Source organism: Enhydra lutris, unplaced genomic scaffold, assembly GCF_002288905.1.
Source record: "Enhydra lutris kenyoni isolate GAN:26980312 unplaced genomic scaffold, ASM228890v2 scaffoldscaffold33, whole genome shotgun sequence".
NCBI classification, from domain to species: Eukaryota; Metazoa; Chordata; class Mammalia; order Carnivora; family Mustelidae; genus Enhydra; species Enhydra lutris.
This window is the reverse complement of record NW_019154117.1, coordinates 24,244,009-24,267,405: the sequence shown is the minus strand read 5'-3', so window position 1 is coordinate 24,267,405 and position 23,397 is coordinate 24,244,009. Positions and strand designations below refer to the sequence as shown.

Below are 23,397 nucleotides of genomic sequence, written 5' to 3'. Positions count from 1 at the left end.
ACAACTTTTTTACACCTAAAATACTTCAACTATATTCAATTTATTTTGATATTGTCATAGACTGAGTGTTTGTGTCCCTCCACAATTCATATGTTAAGTCCTAACACCCAATGTGATAATATCTGGAGGTCCCGCCTTTGGAAGGTGATTAGGTCTGCCCTCATGAATGGGATCAGTGACCTTATAAAAGAGACCAAGGGAGTTCCCTTGCACTTTCTCCCAAGTGAGGACATGGTGCAAAGATGGCCATCTATGAACCAGAAGGCAAACCCTCACCAGACACTGAAGCTGCTGGTGCGTTGATCTTGGACTTCTTGGTCTCTGGAACTATAAGAAATAAACTTCTGTTGTTTACAAGCCACTCCATCTATGGTATTCTGCTATAATAACCCAACAGATTAAGGCAGATGTAAAATGATAAGTTAATTTTCAAGGGTGCTTACCAACTACTGTCTGCTATATGAATCTTTTCTCTGCCTAGGATTAGGATTTTTAATGTCCTTTTGGGTGTAGTGTGAGAATGCAAGTATTCATATATATATATCTCTTCTCACTTGTTAACGCAAACTAATCTTTCTAAAATTTTCAAGCAAGTGGAAAAGATTTTCCATGATACCGATAGCAATTAAAGTAAGTAGCTAAATAACCAATGAGTGTGTAAAAAGTAGACAGTATTTCATACACAACTCACAAGCCATATATTCAAATGTGAAGTCATATTAGCTGTATTATTCTCATTTTATTAATATTAATATAAATTTAGAAAAACTATACATACTATAGACTGAACCACTGGAGGAGACTAAGATATTTATTTTGGATTAGTAACAGTGTTAAAAAGAAACATGTTTCAACAAAAGGAAGAATTAAAAATACTTATCAATAATTTTTTTTTAAAGATTTTATTTATTTATTTGACAGACAGAGATCACAAGTAGGCAGGGAGGCAGGCAGAGAAAGAGGAGGAAGCAGGCTCCCCGCTGAGCAGAGAGCTCGATGCAGGGCTCGATCCCAGGACCCTGGAATCATGACCCGAGCTGAAGGCAGAGGCTTTAACCCACTGAGCCACCCAGGCGCCCCCTTATCAATAATTTTAAATGCTATTACATTTCCCCTTAAAATTATCAGAACCTAAAACCTTATTTTTCTCATAAGGAGAAAAACATCTTTCCAAGTTCAAAACACTTCCTCAAGGTACTTCGTACAAACTGGAAATATGTTTATGCCCTAAAATATTCCTCAAAACTTTGTTTTCCTTAGCTCCCTCTTACCCAAAGACTGAAAGTACAGCACCTCTGTGTTATACCTTACAAGAGACTTGAGGGAAGAAGCTATATCTGCTATTTTCTTTGTGAATTCCCACAACACTCAGAACAATCTGCACATAATGGATACTCAATGCATGGTAGTGATGGAAAGAAAATACAATGAAATTAAAGTTCTTTCTTCAAACTGGATTACTTCAGCCAACATATTTGTAAACAACATAGCATCACTTTTAAAAACAGCTTTTACCTATATTTGTTGATAAAAATAAGTATCACATATCATTTAAATATATCACAATAAATAAGATGGTCAAATGAGCTTCAGGAATTCTCATATTACAAAATCTTACCTCTTCAAAAACAGCAGCTTTATTTACTTTTTCCCTTGCAATGTCACAGATTTTCAGGATTCCCAGAGCAAAAGCTTTCATGGCAGGATCTTCTATAAAGTCTGGATTGTGAATGTAAAGGCACGTAAATACTGTCTGTGCCAAGGAATGGCCTTCTAACCATGTTATCTATAAAGAGATAAAAGTATGTGTATGTTTAAGACAACACACAGTCTGCAAAGTCTAAACGGACCCAGGCTAGACTGCCACAGACCCAAATAAATATAGTATTAATCATGGCATTTCAAAGATGATTAAAAGGAAGGTCAGAGGAAACAAAAGAATTATAATTCACTTTCACTGACTTTAGTTTTTCAAGAATCATATACCATAAATATGACTAGCTATCTAACGAAAGTATTCTTATATAGAACAGTCTGCAATTATATTTGAAGACTGATGAAATTACAATGCTGCCTTACAGACCATTCAAAAGCAATTAATTCCACAATGAGTCAATAGAAATCCATAAAGTAGGGAATTCACAATTTTAGAACCAGTCCTTAGCCACTCATTTAACTTTTCTTTTTCATATTCACTACTACTAACTAGTTGAGAGCTTCACATCCCACCTAGATTACTGCAAGAATCTGCACAAGTTTTCGGGCCTTCCATCTCCAATTTAATAACCCCCAACCAGAGGAACTTTCTGGGAAGTCACAGTTTTTAGATTAACCAAGTGTTATTTTAACTCTTACCAAACAGCAAAAACAAGTATCCATTATCCCTATCAGTTCAGGCAAGGTGAGGTCTTTAATTTTAATGGTGCCATCCTAAAAAGGAGGAGAAATAGGACATATGAGAAGTTTTTTTTATAAATTTATGGTTTCTATGTCCAGTAACATTTTGCCTTCCAAAAATTGAATCGATAAAAACTGAGACACAGGGTGTGCACAGAGTACAGGGTAGAAGCAGAGAGAACCTCAAGCAGACTCCCCACTGAGCGTGGAGATCAAGGCGGGGCTCCATCTCATAACCCTGAGATCATAACCTGAGTGGAAATCAAGAAGCAGATGCTTGGGGCGCCTGGGTGGCTCAGTGGGTTAAAGCCTCTGCTTTCGGCTCAGGTCATGGTCTCAGGGTCCTGGGATCTAGCCCTGCATCGGGCTCTCTGCTCAGCAGGGAGCCTGCTTCCTCCTCTCTCTCTCTGCCTGTCTCTCTGCCTACTTGTGATCTCTGTCTGTCAAATAAATAAATAAAATCTTTAAAAAAAAAAAAAAAAAAAAAAGCAGATGCTTAACCAACTGAGCCAGCCAGATGCCCCAAGAAAAGTAAACGTTTTTAAGTTAACTATATTACTTGTAAATTTTGTTTAGCAAATCTTTTCTCATAAAATATGCAAAAGTAAACTCTCTGTCAACTATGAATGAATTTATAAGTCAATCCTCACAGAGTTAATTTCAAATTCACAACAATAAGCACCTTGCTTAATATATTAATATCCAATTTTAATCCCTTAACCAACTACCCTGGTATTTAAATATATACTGAAATGCTTTCAAAAATTAATGAATAGGGCGCCTGGGTGGCTCAGTGAGTTAAGCATCTGCCTTCGGCTCAGGTCACGACCCTGGGGTCCTGGGACTGAGCCCCCTGTCAGGCTCCTTGCTCAGTGAGGAATCTGCTTCTCCCTCTCCCCCGCCCCTTTCCCCACTTGTGCTCTCTCTCTGAAACAAATAAAATATTTTAAAAAAATTAATAAACACACAGAAATTTAGAGCAAGCTTGTAATGAAGACCCTAAACAATTTTTAGATTTAACAGATTTCAAAGGAGATCAATAAATGAAGGTTATAACTAATTTTTATTTATATACCTGAAATGCTCTTAAAAAATTATACTTTAGGGTTGCTGGGGGGAGGGGGGTTGGGTTATGGACACTGGGGAGGGTATGTGCTATGGTGAGTGCTGTGAAGTCTGTAAACCTGGCGATTCACAGACCTATACCCCTGGGGATAAAAATATATGTTTATAAAAAATAAAAAATAAATTTAAAAAATTATACTTTAATATGCCAAGTTTGATTTTCATTGTTTTAACATATGAAATAACAAATGATAAAACACAAAAAGCACAATGGTAATTACCTTGATAGCTTGTTCAAAATTGAGAACTTTTCGATTAACTTGGTTTCCAATCATGCCAGCATCCATCTTGGGATCCATCATTTCAATGGCAGACATGGCTTCAAAAAGACCAAATCTGCAAATAAAAAACATGACCACACAAATTGTTCTTGAACCAGTTAAGTTTACCCAGATTCTCACAATGATATAAAAATTATTACAGTGCTTTAAATAACTATAGTATTCTATGTATTTAATCTTCCCAATTTGCTACCACTTCTATTTCAACTAAATAGAAATGTAACATAAAAATTATAACATGTATTTGTCATTCAAATTATTTTACAAGCACTGTGGGAGAGAAAAGAAAACAAAAGATTTTTTTGTATTTCTTTCAAAAAGGTTGCACATCAGAAATGTTGGAAAAACGATCAACTGATCTATAATGGATTTCACTTTGCCTTTAAATAATTTTTCTCTATTTAATATTTAGAAAGTTGTGTTTGGAATAATCATCAAACATTTTCTTTACATATTGAATGATAATAATAATCTGGCACATTACTGTCTGCAATGACCCAAGTTCTGGCAATAACATAATGAAAAATAATCCAGGAATCCTCTTATTTGTGTCTGGTATTTATGAGTTATTAGCCATAAGAGCAGATAGCTGTGATGCACTGTGGACTGGTTAGGAAGTGTATCATTAACTGAGATATGCCTCAAAAAAATGGGACAGGAACAAAAGAAGCTTAAAAGAAAGTCTGACAGGTGATGAAGCTACTGACTTCATATTTTGCTTAGTCTAAGCTATTAGATTACCAGCAAAATAAAGACATCTACCTTGTTACACTAAATCATTTCTCTCAGAAAGGCAGCAGCAAGGAGAAAGCAGCAGCTTTAAGGAGACAGACTCTTCCCTGCAATCCCTCAAATCTCTTAATGCTTCAAGATAATCTGACAATATGAACATGGTATTATTGAAGACAACTCTAGTATATGCTAATCAAAACCCAAATGGTATTTTTCAAAGAGGTTGTCAAGCCAAAACAGTAAATATGCAAAAATGGAAGAGAATATTTTCAACAAAAACAACAGAGATTCATCAAATATCAAAGACACTGTAAGATATAATAATTGAACGCATCCTAGAACACACAGGTCAATAAAAAACAGCCTAAACACCATTTCTGAAGAAATTATATGTGATAAAAGTAGAACTTCAAAGTAGTGAAAAACAGTGGGTTAATCAATAAATACTGTTAAGACAAGTGGCTAACCATCTGGAAAAAAGTGAAATCTTTGATTTACACAATTTCAAAAAGTAAACTTCACGCAGATTTAAGCTCTAAATCTAAAACATGCAAACAAAAAACTTTCCAATAATTTATAAAACGAGTTGATATATACAACTGTGTAAATATTTTAAAATTTAGATGCGCCAATAATAAGCCATAGCTGGAACTCCATAATTATCTAGGATACATATTTTTAATATAATTTTCAAAAAGTTATTATATCGAATACAACCACCTGGTATAAATAAGTAAGGCAAGGCAAATAGTCAAAAAAAAAAGAGGCAAACAACATGAATGGAAAATTCACAAAAGAAAAAATTCATATTAATAATAAAAAAGTGCAAAGCTGCTCAAATTTAAATGTAATCAGGTAATGCAAAACAAAATAATGATAAATTTCTTTGGCCATTCAGAAAGCTTTAAAAATATATTTAGTCTTTTTTCATTGGTGGGAGTGTAAACTGAAACAGACTTTTGTTTAGAAAAGCCTGGCTGAACCCATTAAAATCCAGTCATTCGATTTCTAGGCTTCCATTCTAAAAATCTTTTGTACATGTATACCAAAAGGCTTGCAGAAATTAAGTGTCTTCAATTTTCCCATGTTACCAAAAATATTGCAATCTAAATGTCCATCAATAGCGATACCACAGAATAAATTATGGTATAGCCGTTTTATAAAATACAAACCAACAGTTAAAATGAACAAGGTAGAGCTTATATACTAACATGGAAAGATCTCCAAGATAGATCTCCAAGATATACTGAATTGGGAAGGAATTTTCAAAATAATACATACTGCAGATTCGCATTTACAATTAGCTAATTTTGTAGATTTTTACTCATGTAAATACATTCCTCTGTAAGTCTAGAAAAACATGCAACAATCTGATAACAGTGATTATCTCCAGGCAAAGAACAGACGTGGGGGAGCGGGGGCAGTGTCATGTGCAGTTTCTGTTTCACCCCTGAGGTCTGAATTAGCTTAAAAGTATCCATATATTACTTATAAGAGAACAACTAAATCAAGTTTCTAATGGCACAATTAAAACCCTAGTGAGGTATCTGCCTAATTAGTAAACCTCTACAGAAACTGTAGTAGCATTAAGTTAGCTATTTCATTCACCCAACAAATAGCGCAAGTACCTAATATGTGCTAAGCATGGTTCTAGGTACTTAGAATACATAAGTGAGTGAACAAATTTGCCTGCCTTAAGGAAGCTCACATCCAGTGGAAGGAAACGGACAATAAACAATGAAGATAAAAAGTTACACAGCATGTTAGAAGACTGTATGCTAGGCAGAAAAGACAAGACAGCTAAAGAAGATATGAATCACAAGAATATAACTTTAATAGATAGATGGTCAGGGGAGGCTGCTGGTAATCATGTTTTCTGCGCTAAGCCTAGCACCTTGGGGGAAATGAAGGCAGCCTGGTCCCTCTAGCTATCTTCTTACAAATCTTGTTTCACGTCAGGAGCCACACTCTTCTGCATTAGCTTGGGATAAGGTTTCATTTTATCTTTCCTAGAATTGCCTGCAGCACCAAAATGATGCCCTAGAATGGTTCTTAGTGTGGTTAGTCCCTGGATCAACAGCATCAACCTCATCAGGGAACTTGGTAGAAATGCAACTACTGCGGTCCCACGCCAGACCTAAAGAAGGATCTCTGGGGGTGGGGCCCAGCAACATGTGTTTTCAATGTGTGGGATGATTCTGATTCACACTAGAGTCTGAGAAGAACTAAATTTCAGGGTCTACCCTTGCTTCCCAGATGTCCAATCTGAGCCACTAATTTAACATTTTATATTTCTAACCTTGAAACTGAGCCTGGCCAGATCAGTTGGGGAACTGAGGATATCTATGGTAGTATAAATAGAATCAAGCACCTATCTTTTTTTACCTTTCCAGGGATTCTGGATCTAACTTTCATCCAGCCATTATCTCACTTATCTCTCTGGTTATCAGCCAGCCTATTAAGATAACATACAGCCTGTAAGCTTTCTTCAAGAAATTTCACATCCTCTATCTAACTCTCAAGGAAAGGACCATGAGGCACAGTTTCCATTAACTATAACCATTTTTATTACAACCAGGGCCAGCTACCCCAAAATAACTCGCCAATGTTAAAAATATATTTATAAATCATTTTCTTTTTACAGCTTTGAAATGTAATATTACCCAGGTTCCAAGGAACACTACTGCACACAAGGAAAAACATGGAAATATTACATTAACTATTTCAAATGACATAAATACTTACAGTTTATCATGAAGTAGTTCTCCCAATTTTAATTCTAAAAGAAAAAAGAAAAGAAAAATCCTTTGAATAATACAATCTTAATATTTAAATTTTAATTCTAAGAAAAAAAGTTTTGCTTGAAAATGAGCTTGCATTAAACTTCATTTTCTTTTTTTTGAAAGACTATTTATTTGACAGAGAGAGATCACAAGTAGGCAGAGAGGCAGGGAGAGAGGGGGAAGCAGGCTCCCCGCTGAGGGGAGAGCCCGATGTGGGGCTCAATCCCAGGACGCTGAGACCATGACTTGAGCCCGAAGGCAGAGGCTCAACCCACTGAGCCACACAAGTGCCCCTAAACTTCATTTTCTAAGAAATGATTATTTGTACTCAATTACTAATATAATGCCTTCCACAGAATGAATATTTAAACTCTTTAAGTTGAACTTTTTAGAATTAGCAAACAACCCACCACGGGCCAAAACAATCTAATCAGAATTACCAACCTCATTTTAAAGTATTACTAGTATATTTCCCCTAAGTATACTTTTTCACAGAACTGACTGCTATTTCACAAGTTGTTTTTAAACTACTTGGTGTCAAAATCTAACCTCTTTTTGTCCCAGGAACAGTACCAAAGTTGTTTTTTAAAATTACATTTTATTTCAATGTAGAAAACATGAGTAAACAGCTAATCAAAACAGTATTCAAACCCTATAAAACAAGTCCCAACCTTGGGTGCATACTGGTATCAACTTTGGAACTCCGGAAAATCCCAGCGTCCAAGCAGCACCCTAAACCAATTAAATTCTAGGGGTGGGGCCTCGGCAGTGGTTTTAAAGCTCTACAGGTGATTTCAAAGTGCAGGGTAGGTGAGAACCACTACCACAACATTTTAAGTAGCTTAAGTACTGATGGTCAAATCTTGTGGAAGGTGCAAAGCACTAGTTTTCAACAGTTCTCAAATATGGTCTGGGAACCCAGGTGGTGTCTGTAATATTAAAATTACTTTCATAGTAAATCAGGGCACAGGGGTGGCTCAGTCAGTTAAGCAACCAACTCTGGATTTCAGCTTAGGTCATGATCTCAGGGTTGTGAGACTGAGCTCCGTGTTGGGCTCCACGGTGAGCATGCTTATGATGCTTTCTCTCCTTCCTCTGCCCCTCCACCCCTGCTCTCTTGTGCACATACTGGTGTGCTCCGCTCACTCGATCTCTCTCTCTCTCTCTCTCGAATAGATAAAAATTACTTTTATAGTAATACTAAAATGTTGTCTTTTTCATTGTGTTGACATTTGCACTGAGGATGCAAAAGCAATGCATAAAAAGGAAAAATTTTTAAATGGGGGGTGGGGCTACACTACTTTAGTTTCAGCACAAATTTAAAAAGTGGCCCCAAGCTCAACAGTGTATTCTTTACCGCCATGCACTTGTAGTTTAAAAAGACAATTTTTTTTTTTAAATTTCACTTAAGAGGTCCTTGATGAAGCAGTAAAATTATTAACCTCAGGACTGGGTCCAGGGTACAGCAAGTAAAGCACCTCCCATGTGAAATTTAAAGAGTGACTCACTTTCAGTTAGCAAATTCTTAAATTTTACACCCTAGGTGCCTCAATCACTTCCTTCTAGTGCTGGCCCTGACTTACCTGATTAAATCTCAATCTCTGAGTACATCTTTTAAATATTCTATTTGACAAAATGGAAAGTTATAAACAAACACTTTTGCTGCATACCAATGTAAGATGTTGTCTTAAGGAGAAGCACTTCCACAAGTATGGAACACCATTTTTTACTTGAACAACAGCCAAAATGTACTTATTCAGATATGAGAATATGTCATTTTCTTGAAAATAAATGAGTCTGTTGCTTTAAGAAAAACAACTGACATTTGTGTTGCCAATAATAAAATTTGAGCTTTTAGGCAAAAATTAGAATTTGGAGAAACATATCTGACACTGTGAAACTGATAGATTCCCAATACTTAAAAAATACTTTTCTGATGATACTGGTGGTGTATTAACAAATGTGCTTTTCAGTATTATGTAATTTCATCAGCATTTGGAAGATCTGCTTAACTCAGTGAACGAATATTTTCCAAATGGCAACAAATGTTCCAAAATCAGGCATGGATAAAAGATCCATTCAAAGTTCAAGGCAGACCAGTGGATTTCAATGTAACAAAGAAAGTCCACTCATATGTCTTCAGATTCCACATCACAGTTAATCTTTAAGAAACTACCACCTGTCAAGTTTTGTTGCACTGTCATATCAAAGAAGAGGATCCACAATTATCTTTAAAGGTTCCTCCATTTTTCAACTACATATTGGGTGAGGCCAAATTTACCTTATATACTTCAAGCACACACACAGATAACGAATTCAGGCACCCTCTGTTATGCTGACATTAAAGAGATTTTCAAAAATATAAAACTCCACTCTTGTAAGTCATTCTGCTTTGAAAAATATTTATTTTCATTAAAAAACATGTTAACATGCAATGGATTTATATTTGTTTTTAAATGAATTCCTATTTTTAAAATTTGCTTTAAATTTTAATACAGTAAACTATACATATGTTAACACAAACAATTTTTAAGAGTTTAAAAGTGTAATTTTTAAGAGTATAATGGGATCCTAGGTGCTTCTGGATGACTTTGGCTCAGGTCATGATCCCATGGTCCTGGGATCAAGCCCCAAGTCCTGCTCTCTGCTTGGCAGGGGGCCTGCTTCCCCCTGTCTCTGTCTCTGCCTGTCTCTCTGCCTACTTGTGACCTCTGTCAAATAAATAAATAAAATCTTAAAAAAAAAAAAAAGTATAATGAGATCCTGAGGCCAAAAACTTTGAGAACTGCTATAATAATTTATCAAATATTTAAGGTAGATTTGGGTACCAAATAGCTTCATTAAACATAAAACACTCCACAGACCTAAAAGCAAGCCAATCACTCTGGGCCTTGGGCTCCTATCTGTAAAATGAAGGGCTGAACTAGCTGACTCTCATTAGGTCCCTCAGAATACCAGTAATCAGAGAGGTGCTCAGTTAATTAAGCAACCAACTCTTGATTTTGGCTCAGATCATGATCTCAGATTCCTGGGAATGAGCCCCACCTTGGCTCCACACTCAGTGCAGAGTCTGCTTATCCCTCTTCCCTCTGCTACTCCTCACACATGCATATGCGTGTGCTCTCTCCCACTCTCTCAAATAAATAAATAAATAAATAAATCTTAAAAGGAAAAAAAAAAAAAGAACATCAACAATCAGATCACAGTAAACTGTAGGCAGGAAACTTTAAAATTTACTCAACTAAGCAGAGTGCAAGCCCTCTCACTGCATGATCAACAAATGGACACAGAATCGTGATATTCTATAGCACTACAGACCTGAGTAGTTTGCGTCTTATCCAACTAGGCTGCAAGTCTCAAAAAATTTAGTGAGAAGGATGTTTTACATTTATCATTAACAGAGCAATGAAATCATCACACATCACACAGTTCTTGGAAAATTCCACAGTACTAATAAAGAGAATAAGAGTCAAAAAAGCAAGTTAACATCTCAGTATTATATGGAAATAGTTTTACCATGGAAATTGTTTTGACCTTCCATAACCTTTGAAATGGTCTCGAGGATCCCAGGGATCACAGATACACCAAACAGTTGAACTAAGTTAACACAGTGATAAAAAATAGTTACTTCTACTTTTATGTTAAAGCCTTAAGTAGGTGCAGCAGTACATAAAACACTCAGAGCAAAGGAAAAAATTAGATACGAGGAAAAGCTGATGATTCAAGGTTTTTTTTTTACTACCTTGACAATAAACTGCCTTTTTCTTTTATCCTCACTCTCATTCATATCCTCACTCTCATTCATATTCTCACTCATGAATAGATCTGTTGTGAGAGAAAATTTAACTCATTTTGTGGGTCCCAGAATTTCTTTCTTTCTTTTTTTTTTTTTTTACATGTGAGTGGGGGTGAGAACAGAGGGAGAGGGAAGGAGAGAATTTTTTTTTTTTTTAGATTTTTATTTATTTATTTGACACAGAGAGATCACAAGTAGGCAGAGAGGCAGGCACAGAGAGAGAGAGAGAGAGGGAAGCAGGCTCCCCGCTGAGCAGAGAGCCCAATGTGGGGCTCGATCCCAGGACCCTGGGATCATGACCCGAGCCGAAGGCAGAGGCTTAACCCACTGAGCCACCCAGGTGCCCCGGGTCCCAGAATTTCTTAACATCTTACTGGACATCGTTCCTTTTGCCTTAGAAATGAGTAACAAATCATAACTTGTGGTCGATTTTGGGTATGCAGCAGTACTAAGCACTTGAAGCATATGATCACTCTCCTGAGAAAACGTTCTTAAAGGACAGAGAAAAACATGTATCTATATGACAAGGCAAATAAATTTTATCATCTTATAAGTGAACAGATGTGTAAACTGAAGTTATAGATCGTTGAACAGATTTCCACCCATAACATTATAAATGATGGTTAAGTTCCCACCTAGGGACCCTATGAACCCCTACTGAATCAGTAGGTTGAATGATACAGTTGAAATCAGTATCATTGTAATAGTGATATTTAAATGAACCAATTAAGGTTTACCAGGCAGTAAAGGTGGCAAACTGCAACTACTTTTAATTCCTTCCTGAAATCTCATTAAAACAACCAGAGGAAGTGTGTGTGTGTGTGTGTGTGTGTGTGTGTGTGTGTGTGTATTTAAGAAAGGTATACACTCCAAAGAAGAAAAACATGTACAATAAAATTGGGGAAAGTTGTAAATAAAAAGATAAATTAAGTAGTTACTTAGCAAAGTCGAGAAAGCAGAATCCTAAAACCAGGAGTGAAGAAAGCAAAAACCAACCTGACTTACCGCTTACAACTAAAAGTGCAGCTAAAGGAAGGCTAAAACATGGAGGACTGAGCTGTCAGGACAACACAGAACCCTGTCCTATTTACAGAGGATAACTGGCCCTCCCTAACCCCACATACTGAAGACTTTTTTGAAGAGGGCAAAACCATCTCCAGAGACATAAGGTTATTGGAAGGCCAGGTACAGTATGGAAAGAGGGGGCATTAAGCAAGTATGTGAGAACCCGAGATCTCTTCCCCACTTAACTGTTAAATCGTAGGCAATCAAGCCAGAGCTTCAACTTCAAGGCAAAAGATTAAATTTGCCAAATACAATTTCTAAATACAATCTTTAGAAATATTTTTATAGAAATATGAATAGAAATTTTATTTATTTATATTTATGCATTTATTTATTTTTCATATTATATGAAAAATATTCACATATATCTATTTCTATAATAGCAACAAAATGTATAAATACAATCTTTCCAAGTAGAAAGAGCTAAATAACTTATATCACATTTTTTTAAATTTAATTTTATTCATATTTATTTTTTAATTTTTTTAAATTTTTTTATTAACATATAGTGAATTATTAGCCCTAGGAGTACAGGTCTGTGAATCGGCAGGTTTACACACTTCACAGAACTCACCATAGCACACATCCTCCCCAATGTCCATAACCCAACCACCCTCTCCCTACCCCTCTTTCCCTGGCAACCCTCAGTTTGTTTTGTGAGATTAAGAGTCTCTTATGGTTTGTCTCCCTCTATATCAGATGTTCTTTACCACAAAGCCAAGTCAGAAAAAAAAGAAAAACAAAAACAAAAAACAAAGCCAAGTCAGATCACTTGATAGCGATGGTCTGTCAATAAGTCCCACCAAAAATTCAGAACTTCCAATTGGCTTTTTGGTCTCCTACCTTTAGACATGCAACAGAGAATTCTTAGATATTTGAAGTAATGCCCAAAAGATACAAACTAAAGGAAACAAACTAAAAAAAGAAAAGACTAGTTGGAGGAAAGATACTATGTAGAAGAACAAACATTCAAAAGAACTATTATTCTTAGAGAGATAAAAAAGTGCAACCCTGAGACAAAAACAGGACATTTTACTTTCTTTAAAAAAAGGGAGGAAGAATATTAAGAAAAAAGAAATTTTAAAAATAAAGAACATTACAGCAGAAAAGAAAAATACAGTAAGTTTGGAAGAGTCTTAGTCCATTCAGGTTGCTACAACAACAACAGCAAAATACCATAAGCTGGGCAGCCTATAAAAAAAAACGTTTATTTCTCACAGTTCTAGAATCTGGGAAGTCCAAGATCAAGGAACCAGCAGATATTTGGTGAGGGCCCACTTGCTAGATGGCCATCTTTCTGCGGTAACCTCAAATAGCAGAAGGGACTAATCCCATTCATGTGGGCTCCACTCTCATGATCTAAGCACCTCCCAAAGGTTCAGTTTCCAAAAAATAGACACTCCCTAAGGAGAATACAAAAACAAAAACAAAAATAACAAAAAAAAAACCCAATGAGGAAATAGAATAATTAAAGTTTCCTAGAATTGAAGGATCAGATAAGATGAGAGGACCTCAGAGCTGTCAACCAGGCAAACCTCAGTGAAAGGTGTATATACAGGATCAAACAGAAATCGTAAAAGATTATATATGAAAGTTATCAGAATATCATCAAACTTCCTAATAGCAACATCACCGCAAAAACATCAATGGGTCATGCCCTCAAAATTATCAAAAGTATCCAGAAATATTATATTATCAATAAAGTGGGAGGACAGAATAAAGACATTTTCAGACATTCAGAGCCTCAAAAAACTATCTCCCATGCTCTCTACTCAGGAGGAGAATAAAGATGTCTAATCTTTTTTTTTTTTAAGATTTTATTTATTTATTTGACAGAGAGACACAGCAAAAGAGGGAACACAAGCCCTGGGAGTGGTTGAAGGAGAAGCAAGCTCTCCGCCAAGCAGGGAGCCTGACAGGGGGCTCGCCTGGGATCATGACCCAAGCCTAAGGCAAACGCTTAACGACTGAGCCACCCATGGCGCCAAAAATCTTGATAAAGATTGATAAAGTAATCTTGATAAAGTAAGAAACCCAGACTGATGACCTCAGGATTACATGATGTACAAAGGCAAGAAGTCCAAACTGGAGCAATAAATAAAAGGCTTGAGGAGAAATTTCTTCAAAGAGACGAAAATGACAGTTTGTCCAAGGTATCTGAATGTCTTAAGGAGATTTAGAAAAGGGGTAAGGAGACTAAGGTAGAATTAATGATAACTACATAGGTTTTGGGTAAAATAATTTTTGTGTAACACAGAACTGTGCAGGAAGGAAAAAGTAATAAAAACTTTACTCTTTGGCTCAGCCATGGATAATATCTGAATATTCATAATGTAGCTACAACTACACGGATAGATGTTGGCACCATATGGATAGAAGTCCATAGATGATGCCAAACTGTGAATGCAAGGATTAAGAACTAGCAGTAAAAGCATACTATCTAGAATTATGGATAGTGAAATAACCAGCCAAAATAGGGAAAGTGATGACTTCTGAAGACACCTTTTCTGTTAACCAAAAACTACCAACATAAAGGAGGATACACAATACCTGCCTGACTAAAGAGAAAATCTGGTAAGATGCATTCAACAATAAAGAAGAGAACTCCAAGTGCATCAAAGGTATCATTCTCTTCCCATAACCTGCTGTACATCAATGCTAGTTATTAGAGGTGTTAAGACCTCCATCCATATGTTCCTTTCCTGAAGAATGCAGAGTCAGAAAGGTTAAATGGTAGTTGAATGTTATTGAAAATAATCTAAACAGAGTGAACTACGTAGCACTATTGACATTTTATGCAAAATAATTACTTCTTTGTGGGGGCTATCCTGTCCAGCATCCTTGGTGTGTACCACAAGACATCAGTAGCAGCCCGCCTCCTACTGTGACAACCAAAAATGTCAAAAGACACTGGGAAATGTTCCTTGCAGGGCAAAATCAATCCTGATAATCGCTGATCTACAGTGACCCATAATTACCAGTGCTGCCCAGCCCACCTACACTCTACCACTGAAAACATTCTTGATAAGATGTAACAAGAAAAACATAATTTTCATCACCAAAATCAAAATCACTGAAAAAAAAAAAAAAAAGTATTTTACAGGTTGCCCAGATCTTTCACCAAGACAATTTCTACTCATCTTTTTCTTCTTGGAATAAAGTGCTAACAGCAAATTCCTAGAACAATGATTCTCAAACTGGGATTTATGAATTCAGAGGAAGAGGAGTCCATGAAAGTTTTATTAAGAATCTACGTTTTTTTCTAAGGTAACTATTAAATGTTATGCAATCAGTTTGATAATTTTTTTTAAAAGATTATAGATTACCAAATGGGTAATAACATTATAACCAAGTACTGTTATAATTTCAGTGCCCAGTCTTGTGTTCATAATTATGTTGGTTTCAGACAATCACCCAAAATGACAGCATTTAATGTAATGCAGTGGTTCTCAAAACTCTGAAGTACAAGATCCAGATACTCTCTAATTTGAAGAAATATGGCCTTAATATATTAATTTATTCTTTAAACAAGTATATATTAGGCACCTACAAATGTTCTAAATGAGAGAAGACAATACAGAAAGGAAAAGAAACAAGAAGCTTAAAAATCCTGGATTTTAAAAGAGGGAAGAGAAATTAATAAAAGGAGTTTCCCAAAAGTACTGGGCAAGAGTTGAAGAAACTGGGTAGGTGAGGAGGCTTTAAACCATAGGGCCTATGAGAAAGACAGACTAAGAATGGATGAGTGAAGCCATCAAAGACAGAAGGACATGGGATAACAGGACAGACACATGTCGTTCTAGACTAAAGCTCAAAAGAATGGAAATAATAATAGCCAAACTTAGATTACCTCTGGGTTCTAGACACTTAATGATGTCATCATCCTAAGAGAGGTTGTTGGCTATCCACAGAGTGTGTGGAAGAAGGGAATCTGGTAGGTAGAAGAAAGAGCAATGTGTATTTTATGATCATCTGTGTTTAAGTAAAATTTCTAAGTTGTGGGTTTATACTTCAGAAAGCACCTAACTTTAGACAACGAAATGAAATACGAAGATAAAAGGCTTTTTATGGAGTCAATGAGATGGTTTGAATTAGGCAAAGTTTCCTAAAGAAGCAAAGCTCAGAGGTGTTGTTTAGATAAATGACATGTCATGTATCAGGCACATATAGTACATACAGTAATGGCACCATATATTCAAAATAATTTCAGGGGGAAAAAAAACAGAAACCAAGTGTCTCAATGTCAGATATAGGAAACATGAAGGGAATGTGTGCCATCTGCCTAACAGGAAATAAAAGAAGTGATGAAATTAGAATTTGGTCCAGAAGACTCTGAAGAGTCACTAAAAGAACAAGTAGAAATGTACATAAAAAATACTGTCAACACTATGCCTGCTTGCTTGCTTGTTTATTCATTCATTCATTCATTCATTCATTCATTCATTCTGGTACCAAAAAAACAATCACCAAAGTCTAGCCAAATGCCATCACACTATTACTAAAGAGGAAAGACCACTGTAACAGTTAAAGGGTATAACAATATTTGTTTTAAATTTAGTTCTTGGAAAGTTGCTAGAAGTCTAAACTAAATTGATGCTATGAATCTGATTATTTCAAGAAGAGAAAACAAATAATATCACAGCATAAGAGCTGCCAACAGCCTTTAGCCGTGTATCTATATGTAAAGGAAAATCACTTCTATATCAACTTTTTAGTTTCAAGTATACCTCATATCCGTGACACTTCAGACAATGCAAGAGCTAATTATGGAAGAGTTAATAGGACGGTTTGAGGTTGGCAACAAAATGACATGCTACCCCCTCTTCATCCCCCACTGAAGCAGGGATTAAACCATACTGCCAATTCAAGGTTCCCTCCACTAAGAAGCAAAATTATTCATTTTTCCTCAAACATCAAACTCTCACTGAACTCTGGCTGTAATAGTTCATCTCAGTCTAGAACAATTCCCTCACATTCACATAAAAATTCGACCACTCCCTTAAGGCCCAACTGAAGTCATATGAACTTCATAAAACCTTTTCCATTTAGGTTCAGAATGACAGCTCTCTAATACAGATCACTTAAACATCAGTACAAGATGATGGGTATAATCCACTAACAGTTTAAGATCTCTGGGCACAGGGGCACCTGGGTGGCTCAGTTGTTAAGCGGCTACCTTCAGCTCAGGTCATGATCCTGGGGTCCTGGAATGGAGCCCCGCAATGGGCTACCTGCTTCTCCCTCTCCCACTCCCCCTGGTTCTGTTCCCTCTCTCACTGTGTTTCTCTCTGTCAAAAAAATAAAATCTAAAAAAAAAAAAAACCTCTGGGAACAAAAATTACACTGTAACTTACACTTCTTTCTTCCTTGGATAGACAGATATGGGCAGTCCCCCAATTTCCAGTGTAATGTTCTCTCCACAATTTCACGTAGGCATACTTTAACTGGACATGTATTTCAAAACAAGAAAAGGGCAGGCACATGATTTAACATTTTGCTTATACTCAGCTGGCTCCCTTTCCACCTGCAGCTGCTCCAAGTCTCTACTTCTCCTCTCAAGAGCACTAAACACTCCGTCTCACCAGCACCAAAGACTTAACCTGATTCAGTAAAAAAAAAAAAAAAAAAAAAAAAACAAAACCAAAAAAAAACAAAACAAAAAACCTCATCGAGGCATGCATTCCTCCCAATCTGCTGAGAAATATACCTGTTTCAGGCACCTGGGTGGCTCAGATCAGGATCTCAGGACCTGGGATCAAATCTCACATCAGGCTCCCTGCTCCAAAGGAAGTCTACTTCTCCCTCTGTCTCTCCCCTCACTCATCCTCGTTCTCTCTCAAATAAAATCTTAAAAACATATATATATATATATATGTATATATATATATATATATATATGTGTGTGTGTGTGTGTGTGTGTATATATATTTCTTCACCAATCCTAACCTCAGTTCCTCCTGTCTCAGTAATTCCTCATTCTTTTCCCTTAATTTTTTTTTAAGATTGTATTTATTTGAGATTAGCGAGAGTAAGAGAGAGAGAGAGAGAGAGCGCGCACACACAAGCAGGGTTAGCAGCAGGCAGTGGGAAAAGGAGGCTCTCCACTGAGCGGAGCCCAATGTGGGGCTCAATCCCAGGATTCTGAGATCATGACCTGGGCTGAAGGAAGACGCTCAACCAACTGAGCCACCCAGGCACCCCCGCCCCCCGCAAGTTAATTTCTCTTGCATGTTCTTGATCCTACTCTCTCTTCAAATTCAAGCTCTCACTCTACCATTTTTTTTTTAATTTTATTTATTTGAGGGAAAGGCAGAATCCCTGAGCAACATGCAAGAAAACACAAGTGGGGGGAGGGGGAGCGCACAGAAGGAGCAGAAAAAGCAGGCTCTCTGCTCAGCAGAGAAGTGGGGCTAAATCCCAGGACCCTAGGATCATGACCTGAGTGGAAGGCAGATGCTTAATCAACTAAGCCACCCAGGCACCCCCCTCACTCTACCATTTGTTCCTTTCTCTTTCCAGTCTCTCCCTAAGGCTCATTCCCCTGCAACAACAAACATGCTCATTTCTCTAATCACTTACGCCTATGCATTTATTAAACTATTACTATGTACCAGGCAACGTTCTGTGTAGTAGGGTTACAGACAAGATCTCTGCACTCACAGAGCTTATGTTCCATTGGGTAAGGCTGACAATAAATAAGAAATAACTGAAAGCCACAGTTTCTGACAGTAGATAAGTATTATGATAAAAATAAAACAGAGTGATTCAACTGAAGTGGAGCTGGAAAGAACAGGGTTAAATCTAATTAGATTAGTTGTTTTGAGATATCCTTGCAACCCGCCAGGAAGGAGCCAGCTATGTGAAGACCTGGAGGCAAAGCAGTTTTAGACACAGAAAAGGAAATATGCAGAGGTCCGAGGGGAAACTGCCCTGATGTGCTTAATGACATAAAAAGGTTAGTGTGACTAACATAATGAGCCTAGTGGTGCAGTGGTACAAAAATGAAGTCAGTGGTAGGCAGGCACCAGACCATACAGGCTATGGGGATGGAATAAAGATTTTATTCTACCTGCAATAGGAAGTCACTGGACCCTCTTGAGCAGTGAATAATGTGACTTTATTATTTAAAAACCTCAACTATACAATACTACTACCATCTTTAGGTCAATACAACTCATATTTCCACAATTTGTAATTATTGCCATGCACTTTCTGTTACTTAAAGCTAGAAAAATTGAAGCAACTGCTTCAACACCAGTATTTCATGCACTATCAAATACTGACTGGCTTTTTTTTTTTTAAGAGTTTATTTATTTATTTGACAGAGAGAGAGAAAGAGAGAGAGAGAGAGAGAGAGATCACAAGTAGGCAGAGGAGAAGGCAGAGAGAAAGAGGAAGCAGGCTCCCTGCTGAGCAGAGGCTTGACTCCAGGACCCTGAGACCATGATCCAAGCAGAAGGCAGAGGCTCAAGCCACTGAGCCACCCAGGCGCCCGGAATACCTACTGGCTTTAAATGAAAGTTAAAATTAGAGGGTAGAGAATGAGTAAGTGTGGTGAACAAACTTGATATGCCACACTTACCTGTTGATTTCATTTACTGAGTTAGTCTACAAATAGCAATCAAGACTTTATTTTACCTTTTCCCAGATTCTGAATTTCTAGTCTAAAAATTCAAACTCACCTCGACAAGCTTCTTCAAAATCTTGGGTTATGTCCACCCAGCTTGTATTGCTTTTTTCCATCTTTTCTGGTATACTGAGCTCCCATCCCGAATCATCATCTTCTACAGAAGCTTTCATGACCATAATGCCTATAAAATTAACACTGGTGTAAAAGAGATTGTGGCTTTCAGGGCAAGAGTATTTGCAAGCCATGTGTGTGCGTTCAAGTACTGGACGGAAGTCTTAGTAAACTGCCAGACCTCATCTGAGTTTGAGGATGACACTGGGGGGAAAAAATCTTAATGCAATTAAATCTTATATTAACACTACTGTTGCTTATTTACTAACAGCCCAGCACCTACCAAGGCTTTAAGAGTTTGCCTTCCCACCATCCAAGGAAAAAAATTAGAAGCCACCCCACCACTGATCTAAACAAAATCAACTCGAGCTTCCAACTTTCCACACTGGCCACAAATGACCAAGGCACTCTTCAGAGTCCCCTCTCGCAGCCCGGGAGCCCACGAGGCAACTATATTCAAGTCGGGGTGGTACCTCACCTTGCCCGAGCTCTCTGGGACAACCTCTTCCCCGGCCCGGCAGGACCCCCGCATAGCCTCGCACAGTGGGGACGGAGTGAGGGAGCGCGGGGCAGGGGACCTAGCCGCCCGGCCTGGGGTGGCAGCGCACCTGAGGCGGGGACCCGCCCCACGTCCGCCCTACGCGGGTCAGCCTGGCCCGGCCCTGGCCCCACACGGTGCGGAAGCAAGGACAGAGCTGTCGTCGCGCGGGAGGGCGGGCACGCCCGGTACCGGGTGGTCGCCCGGGCAACACCGGGCAAGGCCGGGGCCTCGGCGGGCAATGGACACGGGGAGCCTACAGCTCCTACCTGAAGCGCGGCGGGAGGGCCGGGGCCGCAGGGTGACCTGGCGTCCCCAGGGTCCGCCACACGCGCGGGGGGCTGCGGCTCTAGGACACGGGAGGGAGGGAGTTTCGATGCCTCTGCACCGGCGGTCCCTACCTACTTCTCCCGTAGCCACCCGCGCCGCCACGAACCGTCCAAACCGCGGAAATAACGACGCCGCCTCAGCCGCCGCCGCCCCCTCCCCTCTCAGCCCAGCCCGACTGGCCGCGTGCGCGCATGCGTACGCCGGGTGCGCGCGACCCCGCCCCCCTCTCCCTCACTCCTGGGGACTTCGCACGCCCCGGCCACACCCCCTCCCTCACCACCGCCACCGGGCAGCCGTCTTCTCTTCTCGCGGGATTAGAGCCAATCGCGAGACCGGAAGCTACCTTCCATCGCCTGCCTTAAGCCTAGTCCCGGGTAGTGGGCGGGTCCCGGTAAAGGGTGGAGCTAGCGGAGGGAGTCTCAGAGCCCGCCCCGCCCCGCGCGCCTCCCAGAGAAATTCTTAAAAAGGTGATGCTGAGACGAAAAATAAAAAGCGAGGAAAGTAATTGTAGACCTTAGCAGTTGTGGCCCTGCAAGGAGAGCCTAGCTGTGAGCTCCGTGGAGCTAGTGCTGCCTGACACAGGATTTATGTTTTTCTAGAGAGCCTAGAGGGTTCTTGAGGGAAAATAGAAACAAAATATCTGCAGAATCAAGCAAGCCATTTTCTTTCAGACTTGTAAATGTTTAAGTTTTTCTTAAAATTTATTAATAAAATGATCTATTTTAAGTTGGGATTATGTAAGTAGACTGACAGGGGTAAGAAGCCACTTTTACCACTATATTCCCATTAAAACGGCCAAAATTTAAAAGACGACACCAAACGTTGACAAGGACTTGGAGCAACTGGACCTCTCATAAGTTACTGATGAGAATGCAAAATGGTACAATCACTTTAACAGTTTGTCTTTTACCAGAAAATTAATCATGCATTTACCACTTGATCTAGCAATTCCACTCCCAGGTATTTTCTTAGGAATATGAAAATGTGTCCAATAGTACATTACTTTTCATAGCTGCATTTTTAATAATCCAAAACTGGAGAGATACGTAGCTGGCTCAGTCGATTAAGCATTTGCCTTATGCTTAGGTCATGATTGCAGGGTCTGGGATCAGGCACAAAGCCCCCCCCCCCCCAATGCTCATGCTCTGTCTCTCTCTCAAATAAAGAAATTTTTAAAAATTTCAATAACCAGGGCGCCTGGGTGGCTCAGTGGGTTAAGCCACTGCCTTCAGCTCAGGTCACGATCTCAGGGTCCTGGGATCGAGTCCCGTATCGGGCTCTCTGCTCCACAGGGAGCCTGCTTCCCTCTCTCTCTCTCTCTGCCTGCCTCTCCATCTATTTGTGATCTCTATCAAATAAATAAACAAAATCTTAAAAAAAAAAATTTTTCAATAACCCAAAGCTGGAAACAACCCAAATGTTCATCAACTGGTGAATGGCTAAACAATTTGTAGCATATCTGTACAATGTAATAATAATTACCAACAAAAGGGGGTAAACCACTTGACCCACAGAAACATGAATCTCCAAAAACATTATATTAAGCAAAGGAAATTAAGAATATACACAAAAGAATAGGATTCCATTTATATGAAACTCTAAAAAAGAAAAATGTAATCTATAGTGACAAAACACATGTCAAGGAAGGACTAACTAGAATAGGGATAAATGATCTGAGATGATAGAAATATTCTGTATCTTGATTATGGTAGCAATTATATGGGTGCATACATTTGTAAAAATTCATTGAAATATACACTTATATGCATTTTATTACCTGCAAATCAAACCTCAATCTAGTTGCTTAGTTACTTATTAGAAAGAGTGCCCAAGAAAAAGAGCATGAGCTGGAGGGGAGTGTGCAGAGGGTGAGGGACAAGCAGACTGCCTGCTGAGGGCTGGAGGGGGAGGGTTGGTCCCAGGACTTTGGGATCATGACCTGAGCCAAAGGGAGATACTTAGCCTATCCAGCCAACTATAGGGATAGTTGCTTTTTAAAAAATAAAATGCACATCTTTATGCTTCTTATAGAATAATGGGTTTTATAAGGGCAGGAACTTTGCCAATTTTGGTCAAAGCTGTATCTACCTCACTTTAGGGTGGTGGTTGGCATTTGATACGTTCTCACTAAATGCAATGAGGATGAAAGTGTAGGGAAAAATTAAAATAAAACAAATCTTTATTGTTTCTCCAAAACTGAATTTGATGAGCTTTGCAGAAGCCATAAGAAACTTAGAAAAGGATGAACTGATTGCATCTGAATTATTCAGTATAGTGTGTAGATTGTGACAAAAACTTAGATATAGTGAGAAAACAAAAACAAAACAATACAAATCAAAAACACTAGAACAAGGCAGCCAAGTGAAACAGGATTTGCTTAATTTCTTTACAAAAATTTTAACTTATCTGATATCCAATTTTATTTTTTACAAATTCTAAGGACCTCTCCACATTAAAAACCATTTTCTCTGAAAGAGTTTTAATTTATGATGACATCCAGTATGCTCCATAGTGTTAAAAATTGATGAGTATTGGGGCACCTGGGTGGCTCAGTGGGTTGAGCCTCTGCCTTCGGCGCAGGTCATGATCTCGGGGTCCTGGGATCGAGT

At 38.4% G+C, this 23,397-nt stretch overlaps 1 protein-coding gene across 2 annotated transcripts in view; it reads right to left on the bottom strand.

Annotated features, from left to right (window-relative positions):
• The window catches only part of LOC111153484 (N(alpha)-acetyltransferase 35, NatC auxiliary subunit), a 91,452-nt gene extending 70,484 nt beyond the window's left edge, over positions 1–20,968 (bottom strand). The window contains exons 1-6 of one of the 2 annotated variants that reach the window (XM_022512526.1): positions 20,860–20,968; positions 19,862–19,990; positions 7,281–7,314; positions 3,744–3,858; positions 2,356–2,430; positions 1,619–1,786 (exon numbers count right to left, since the gene is read on the bottom strand). In XM_022512526.1, coding sequence (XP_022368234.1) covers positions 1,619–1,786; positions 2,356–2,430; positions 3,744–3,858; positions 7,281–7,314; positions 19,862–19,985 — 516 coding nt within the window. In that variant the 5' untranslated portion in view covers positions 19,986–19,990; positions 20,860–20,968. Of the gene's footprint in view, positions 1–1,618; positions 1,787–2,355; positions 2,431–3,743; positions 3,859–7,280; positions 7,315–19,861; positions 19,991–20,727 lie in introns of both variants that reach the window. The other variant, XM_022512527.1, reaches the window with a different exon arrangement.
• Between the last annotated feature and the right edge of the window lie 2,429 nt (positions 20,969–23,397).